This window comes from Nicotiana tabacum, chromosome 19 (assembly GCF_000715075.1).
Source record: "Nicotiana tabacum cultivar K326 chromosome 19, ASM71507v2, whole genome shotgun sequence".
NCBI classification, from domain to species: Eukaryota; Viridiplantae; Streptophyta; class Magnoliopsida; order Solanales; family Solanaceae; genus Nicotiana; species Nicotiana tabacum.
Genome location: NC_134098.1, coordinates 41,460,492 through 41,469,925, shown reverse-complemented (window position 1 = coordinate 41,469,925; position 9,434 = coordinate 41,460,492). Strand labels below are relative to the sequence as shown.

At 36.2% G+C, this 9,434-nt stretch overlaps 1 protein-coding gene across 1 annotated transcript; it reads left to right on the top strand.

The window, feature by feature from the left end:
* Window positions 1–208: 208 nt before the first annotated feature.
* Window positions 209–1,126, top strand: LOC107802912 (uncharacterized). The gene has a single exon (XM_016626493.1). It carries the CDS (start codon window positions 209–211, stop codon window positions 1,124–1,126), a length of 918 nt encoding a protein of 305 aa, XP_016481979.1.
* The last annotated feature ends 8,308 nt before the right edge of the window (window positions 1,127–9,434 follow it).

Sequence of the window (9,434 nt, the reverse complement as noted above, 5' to 3'; positions counted from 1 at the left end):
CACATTCTTTTTCTCTGCTACCATTCGAATATTCGCTTTTTAGTTCCTCGGTATTATACCTTTTATTATTATTTCTCCAAACCTAATAATATTCGCACCTTCTAGTTCTTTCACAACCCTTTATAAACCAAACCTCCATCATCTCTCTCAAAATACAGATTCTCTCTCTAAATAAAGTTTTTTGCACTTAGAAATTTTGAAGAAAAAAATGCAAGCTTATGGTAGAATGAAGAGAGTAACTGACCCGCTTGACGACAAAGTGAAGGCTCGGATCATTGGGCGTGACCAGCAGGAACTCGGTTACCTCAGCAGCGGAAGCGAACACAGCGCCCACGCCGATGATGATGCTTCCTGTAGCTTTTCTACTCTCATATTTGGTTTGCCTGATGATGTGGCGGCCGAAAATATGTCGTCGGAGAATGATTCAGACTCCGACGACGGAGATGTGTCAATGTACGAGTCGACGGACGTGATTGAAGATTTGCCAAAGCCAGTGTTTTATAGCGATCTGGATTTGTTTCGTAATTCGCTGGCGACTAAGATTACTAAGGCACTGGAAATGTTTTCCTTTTCGAAATCGAATAAGCCAATCCTGAGGCGAAATGTAATGACCTATCTTAGGGATTTTGGTTATAATGCCGCTATATGCAAGACGAAATGGGAGAGTTCCGGTGGACTTAAGGCCGGAAACTACGAGTTCCTTGATGTGATCCGATCGGATTCCGGTAACCGGATCACTCGTTACTTTATCGACCTCGATTTTGCGGCGGAGTTCGAGATAGCAAGGCCTACGAATCACTACGAGCGTTTATCGCAATCGTTGCCGAGGGTTTTCGTAGGTAAAAGCGAAGAGTTAAAGAAGATGTTGAAGGTAATGAGCGACGCCGGTAGGCGTTCGCTGAAAAGCAAAGACCTCAGTATTCCTCCGTGGAGAAAACACCGGTTCATGCAGAATAAGTGGTTAGGTGCTTACAAACGGACAACCAACGTTCTCCCGTCGGCAAACTCATCGGCGTTGTTGTCGCCGTCGAAGCAGACTAACGTCGCTAAGTGCCGGTCCGTTGGGTTTAGCGCTGTCGCCGTTAACGGCCGTTTACTCTTTCCCGCGGCAACCCGTACAAGATGATAGCGACATGTGGAAATTACTAATCAATAGTTTTATGATAAAATAGTTTTGTTTATTAGCAATTTGATGAAAATTGTCCTTTTGTGACCATGAAAAGGATAAATATGGTAAGAGCGATATTATCCACATTAGGTATGCGGAAAACGCACATTTGTGTCGACATCTTCTAACTAAAGCTTCGCGTGCTAATAGCCCAATTTTTGAGAACCTTAGGAATTTTGATATGTCAATCCAATGGTCCCAATATTATTGTTGATACCATATATACATTCATCTTCTAACTAAAGCTTCACGTACTAATAGCCCAATTTTGGAGAACCTTAGGAATTTTGATATGTCTATCCAATGGTCCCAATATTATTGTTGATACCATATATACATTGTAGCATGTGCAGTTTCAATTTAAGAGGATGCTCTAGTTTTATGTGGTTACTTCTCAAAAATACATGGTGAATTGTTCCTATTAATATTGTTAATAATTTTATTAATTTAGAAAGTTAATTATATTTGTATCTATAAATGTTAGAATATAAGTGTGGCATGTGGGCCGGTTAGGAACGGGTCCGGTCCAGGACCGCAAGCCCAAATGGGCAGTGGGCCTAAACGGTCCTAACCGGATAGGACCGAAATCGTGGGGAGGTGGGCTGGGTAGTGGGCCGGTCCCATAAGCGAGGCCCGCGAGACCGGGACCGGCTGGTAAGTGGGCCAGTTCAAACGGTCCTAAACGGGCCTATCCAGGCCCAACGGCTAAATTTTTTTTAAAAAAAATCTGCCACATTATAGCCGTTATGGCATTTAAAATATGGCTGTTTTACCTGCCAAAATAGCCGTTGGCTATTTATAAAATAGCCATTTAACCCTCTCCCCAACTTTATTTTAACCCCAAACTTTTTATAATTATATTTTTTCCCTATTTTCAACTATAAATACCCCATCATTCTTTTATTTTTCTCACAAAATCATCAATCTCTCTCAATTTCTCTCTAATTTTCTTCTATAATTGCTTACTTTATTGTTATAATTTGTACAAAATTGTGAAGTTGGTGAATTGAAGTTTTCAAGTTTTCAACGATAATTAATTTTTAACAAGTTGTTCGTCAATTCGAACTCGTTCCAACTCTTAAGTTTTAATATTATAGTTTTGTTTATTTTATTTACTTTGTATTGCTTGATTAATTAAGATGGCTTATTCCTTAAAAAAATGTTTAGTAAAAATAAGAAAAAATCCAAGAGTGGTGAATCTAGTGGCCAATTTGTTCCTCCTCCACTTTCCCCGGCTCCCCGACCCAAACCTGTTATCCGTCCTACACCTCCTATTCTTGATAGCGATAATAGTTTATTACAATTTACCGAGAGTCAATTTTGCTATAATATTACACCCGGTGAACAATTAAACCATGAATATATGAATGCTCTCTATGGTAATCCAACTATTGATGAAAATGATAATGAAGAAATAGATTTTGATGAAACGCACCCGGATGACGATACACCCACTAGTCATGCTCCTGAAGTTAACCCAACTAATAATAATTCAAATGATGCCCCGTTTGACTCTCCTGTTACTGTCCATACTTTTTCTAGACAACCTTCTAAACGGGCAGAAACATCTGTTGTTTGGCCTTTTTTACTCAACTAAGATAAAAAAAAAAATAGGGCTAAGTGTAAAATATGTAGCAAAGAGTTAGTTTTTAAATATGTTGAAAGACGGGGGGAGGGAAGTTTGACTAGACACATATTACTACACCCTCAAGATAAAGCTAGATATTTTCGTATGAAAGCGTTGGCCGAGGGGACAAGTGCACCTAGTCAGGCTGACCTTAGTACCGGGTCAAATCAATTTCAACCGGGAATTAACACTGTTGCCGGTGGTATTTTATATTATGATCCAAAAAAAGATCGGGAAGAATTGGTAAAAATGGTTATTGTTATGTGCTTACCCTATAGTTTTTCTTCTAACCCTCACTTTGTGCATTATATTAGAAAAGTTTATAATCCTACTTATAAAGGTTTTCCTCGCACAACCGTAAAGAGCGATATTTATAAATATAAACATGAATATGAACAATATTTGCGCTATTTATTTACTCATATAAATTATCGTATTGCTATTACAACTGATATTGGTAGAAGTGGTAATGACTGTGATTACCTTACTGTTACCAGTCATTGGATTGATGAGGATTGGATAATGCAAAAGCGCATTATTGCTTATAGAATAATTAATTCACGTCGGCAGTTTATTTCTAGCACGGTTACGGATATTTGTAGATATTTTTATATTAGTGATAAAATAATGTTAGTTTCAATGGATAATGCTACTAGTAACACAAATGTTGTAGCCTTGCTTACCACTACTCTAAGTCTTGCATTTAGTAACATTTTTCATGTTAGATGTATTTGTCATATTTATCATTTAATTATGGGTGATGGTATGCGAATTTTAAATGTTGAAATTGAAAAGGTTAAAATGACTCTTAATTGGCTTTTTTATTCAAACCGTAGAAGTAGACTTAGAGAATATTTTAAAAGATGCGATGAATTTGGCCTAAGAGAAAGAAAGGTTCCTAAACCTTGTCCAACTAGATGAAATTACATGTATGAAAGTTTAGTTATTGCATATGAATATAGAAACCCCATAAACTCAACGTTTAATGCTCATGTAAGTGATGATGATGAGCACCTTACAAATGCGGATTGGGCTAATGTTAAATGCTTGTAGATTTTTTAGAAAAATTTCATATTGCTACAAATGAATTTTTTGGGCAATATTATCCTACTATTTCTAATTGTTTAGTTTATATTGCAGAACTTGCAAATTTGTTTGATCATTTTTCAGAGAGTGGGGAAATTTATCAACTTGCTATTGATTCTATGAGAAAAAAGTTTAAAAAATATTTTTTTCCTATTTCCCCTATTTATAGTGTTGCTGCATTGTTAAATCCTACTATGAAGTTAAGAGATCCTTAATTTTGGTATGAAACTGTTTATAATGGTTTAGCACTTGAAAATGAGGAGTTGTCTAAACTTCTGGACGCAATAGCCTCAATTAAAATAAATGTTCTAACTATTTATAATGTTTATCAAGTTGCATTAGATCATGCTAGAACAAATGTTCCAACTCTTTCTTCTTCTAGTTCTCAATCATCTAAAAGAACTGCAGGAGTAAGAGTACTTAGTACTTGGGTAGGGTTCAGGGGTTCTCAAGGTTCTAGTACTAGTGATTTTTCACAACTAAATGAGTTTGAAGTTTATTTGTCACAGAGAATTGAGGAAGTGAATCCCGACGGCTCTTTTAATATTTTGGAATGGTGGAAGGACAAAGAAAAATACTTTCCGATTCTTTCAAGGATGGCCCGAGATATTTTAACTATTCAAGCTTCAACAGTGGCATCAGAGAGCGCTTTCAGTCAAGCAAGATTTCAACTCGGTGATTATAGAGCGTCTATGAGGGAGAGCTTGGAAAAATCAGTACTATTCAGAGATTGGATCCGTTCGGAAAGAAAAAATTTTGGACTTGCTGAATCACAACCGGAGGTAGACGAAGCTTACGAAGAAATACTAGCTGAACTTGCGGAGGAAACTGCTTCGCCCGGAAGCGGTGATGACCAAGCTTCTTTTTCGCCACCACCAACGAAAATTCCTCCGGACCTTGAAGGATTTATGAAATTTGTAAGAGATACCATGTAACTTATATGAACAAAAATTAATATGTAACTTGTATTTTGACACATCTTGATTAGTTTCTTTTTCTTGTCAATGGTGGTATTAGCACCTTGTTGTGCTCATTCCATAGGGGGGAGGAAGACTAAGAAAGATATTGCCATATTTTTTTAATGTTATAATAAAATTATAACGCATTGCTTTGAATATCTCTTTAAAATATTTTTGTCTTTAAATTTGAATTAAAAAAATTTAGGTCACAATTCTATAATATAATTTACGAGAAATTGCCTTAGATATTGTTATTATCATTTTTTTTCTCTAACTTTTATAAAAAAATTTTAAAAAATAGAAAGTATCCATTGGGCCCACTTAGGCCCGGGACCGGCCCACTTAACCCGGGACCCTTAGTTCGTGATCTCGGACCAGTTCCAACAAAAAGTCCGTAAAGTCCGGAACCACTTAGGCCCGAGCCCGACTCACATGCCACCCTCGTTAGAATATATGAATTATTATTTTAAATTTCGTTTCAGTTTTTCTTACTCTTTCTTTCTTCTTTCGTGTAAAGTTAAATATCACTTGAGGATAAACGGAGAGAGTACATTATTCTACTGTACGCTTTAAATATAGCCCCCACAAAGCAGATATTGATGGGGTTGGCGTGGCACTATCGATATCCTCATTTGATGTGATGGCTGTTTGATAAGTTGAGGACTTGGCCAACTAGAAGATTGCAAAAGTGATTTGCTAATTTGCGCTTTGAGTTTTGGACATTTGCGATTAGCTATACCAGATGATAGCGAGATACGGAAATTACTAAATAAAAAAGTTCAAAGCAAAATAGTGTCATCATTTTCTTCTACTTCCAGATAACTTTGACAAATTTAAATTATTTCTGAATAACTATAATTTATCATTTACTCTAGCTACTTCGCTTTATGTGGTCTTATCTTTTTAATTTGTTCCGAGAAAAATGATTTTTTCCTAAATTTAAAAATGTTTTAATATAAATTTTTTATTTTATTTTTAATAATAAGATTTTATAGCTAAATAAATATTAATATATATATTCATATCACATGTTTCAGAAGCCTTAATTTTTTCTAAACTCTAGGCTGACAAAACATACATAAACAACCTCTTTAAGTTATCATTAACGATCAAACAAACACCTCAATTGACCCATTTACCATTTAGACAGTTCAAGTGGTTATTAAGTATATCAAGTAAACACATGGTTCTGATGTGGCATATGCATGTTTGCTAGCAAAGTCTTGGGCGCGTGAAGTCATTTTTTCAGCCTAATTTTTTTTTCTTTGAACAAAAATCAAGAAACATTAGAGCATCATAGTAGCTAGCTGAAGCAGGCACAAACTTAGCCTCTCTTCTTCATTTCTTCTTAACTAAACCACCTCAACCCACCATGAAACCACCATAGAGGCCAAGAAACCATCCATTAAAGCTCGAACTAGGTCACCGTAAACCACCAGAAACTGTCACCTTTCACCACAAAACTCTACTGCCCGTAACCTTAGGAGCTCCGCCTAGTTCCATTGACCCAAAATCAGTCCCAAACCCAACTGAAAGAAGCAAAAAAAATATAGCAACAAGAGTTGCGAAAAACTACTAATTGTTTTTCTCAGTAGTCTTGCCGTTCTCATCTCCAGCATAAGAACACAATTTCTCCACCCAATTTCATTTTCATGGCAGAAATTTGAAGGATAATTTTACACCAAAAACAACAAATTAGAGAAAAAAATAATATAAGCCCAAATTCATAATCAAGAAAATAATGGAGAGAAGATTGAAGATTCCAGTAGAATCATTTTTTAGCTTTGCTTGGAGAATAATTTTTCGACGATAGAGGTCGCATAATGAGCTTTTCCGGCGAGGTCCATTAATGATCTCTTAGTGGGTTCTTTATTTGGCTAATTTCTATTATTTTATATTTGTATGAGTGTTAATTTGTTGGTTGGATTTAAGAAAAAGGGATGGGGGGCACGAATGGCGCAAAGAAGAAGATGAAAGGGAGGGGTAGTGCTGGTCTTGATTAGTGTTTTAAAAAAGCATTTTCGGGGCGAGCCTTAGGGCGAGACGCACCAAAAATGCCCCGAGGCGATGGTGTGGGGTGAAAGTCTCAAGAAGCGTACACCCAACAATTCGGAGCGTACGCCGGGGCGTCCGACACGTTCGGGGCTTACGTCCGGGCGTTTGAGGTGCGTTTTTGTAGTGAGGCGTAAGCCCCAAAGTCTTTTTCAAATTAAAATAAAATTTGTTGAATACGTCCTTCATATAATACCCAAATTCTCAAAAGTCATCTTGTAATTACTCAAAAGTTTTAAAAAAGAACTGAAATGTATTAAATTTAAAAGTCAAAATCTTTTACGCCTACACCTTTTACACTGGTCTTGATAAAAGTAAAGGAAAGGGGTTTCTCTTTCTTCTTTAGATCTATTTTCTTTTTTGTTAATTATATGTGTCAATTTTTTATTATAATTTACACGTGTCGTTGTTTAATTGGCTCATTTGATACGTCATTGGCAAGTGTATAGCCCACGCATATGGTCTTCTGCACTCGTTTACTTGAAGCGTCTAAATGATAAATGGGTCAATTGAGGTGGCTGTTTGATCGTTCTGGACAACTTAAAGTGGACGTTGATGTATTTCGCCTTTTATCTTGGTTTACATTTGTTTTTCCAATTAGGAAGTTTAGAGTTTATGAAGTGAGATATTAGAAATAAATGCATAATATTAACAAATTCTTATAATTAGGCAATCTAATATATCTTTCGTTATGGGATGTAGAGAATATTTTAAATTAGAATGTTGTACATTATTTTACGCCTACGATAGGATTAAGTGATGAAGGAATAGGTACGCGGCAAATGCACCTTGTATATACGTTGTCTATTTGTCTATAGCTAAAAGCTTCACGTGCTCACAAGTCACAGAATTGTTATTGACACCTCATAAATAGTATAGTGACAAATCCAGTTTTGTGGATGGTGTGAATTGAAATAATTCATCACATGTATATTTTTATATGCGTCTAAATATTATTTTTGAAAAGCAAAGTTTACGATATCTAAAACAAATTGCAATTTTAAAAAGTATTTGAAACTAGTAAAAACATATATTTATTTTGGTAATAGCAGTGTCACCACCACTTTAAACGGAAGAAGTATTTCCTATTCTGTCTGGGATTGGTAATGCACTAGTTGAAAATTTATTTAAACAATAAAATATGAAATTTATATAGTTAATGGAAGTTAAATACGACAAGAGAGGGTTCCTCAAGTGGTAACACCCTCCATTTTCATTCCAACGATTGTGAATTCGAGTTACCAAGGAAGCAAAGTGTGCGAAGCTCTTAAGGAGCGATAAAAGCAAATGGAAGTTAAATACTTGAATTGATTATTAATTGAATAAAATAAAATATTTTCAGTAATCGATAGTGTTTGATATTTTGATGCATCACAAAAATTTAGATTGGAGCATATACTAATGTGTTATGTGATAATAATGTAGACAGGACGAAAAGAGAATTAATAGAAGTTAAGGGAGTATCTTAGCAATTATCATTAGTTGGTAGTTAGAGGTTGTTAGAATCTGTTAGAAGTAGTTACAATAGTTCGGTATTAGAGAAGGATTACAACTACTTAAAGAAGAATACTTCCGATTGTAAAGACATTGAAGAAGAAATAATACTACTCTCTTTCTCTTTCACAATCTAAAGTTCATTCTTTGTAAATTGTTCAGGAGCTTTTCTTGCGTTTTGGCTCCTTAGATTTACAGAATTCCTACTCAATCAATTAGGCACATTTTATTTGGTATCAGAGCCTCAACATCCTTGGCCGGAAAACATGCCGGAAGTGACGAGAAACGGCGAGATATGTCGAGAAATTGAAGAAATCAGAGAACAAGTTAAGGCGTTAGGGGAAAAACATGATGATGTGATTGGGGAAATTGGACAGCTAATAGCGGCAATGGCGGCGAGTCACCAAGCTCTGGCACCACCAGTGGCGGTCCCTCCAGCTGCAGCTCACGAGAACGATGGGGAGTATCTTGACAGAGGTAACCCTAATTACAAATACTCTCGAGTAGAATTTCCTAAGTTCAATGGGAATGACTTAGAGGGGTGAATTTATCGCTGTGAACAATTCTTTGAATATGAGGGAACGAGTGAGGAGAAGAAGGTTAGAATAGCAGCTATTAACCTAGAAGGTAGGGCATTGCAATGGCATCGAGCAATGATGAAGGGCCGAGTGGGAAGGGGATTACCCAATTGGAATGACTACCTTAGGGGGTTATACTACAGATTTGGCCATACCTTACATGAGGATCCTATGGCAGAGCTAATTAGCTTGAAACAAACGGGGAATGTGCAGGATTTTTTGGATTCTTTTGATGGGCTATTAAACCAAGTCGAGTTATCTGAGGAATACTCTATCAACTGATTTTTAAAGGGGCTAAAACCAGAAATAGAGGAACAAGTGAGGATGTTATCTCCACGAACTTTAACAAAGGCCTACAACTTAGCCAAGTTAGCTGAACATTCACTGAACTTGCAAAGGAATCAGAGGAATTTTAGACCTTTATTACCAACTCCAACTTCTTTTGGGAATTCAAACCCCAGAGGAAACCT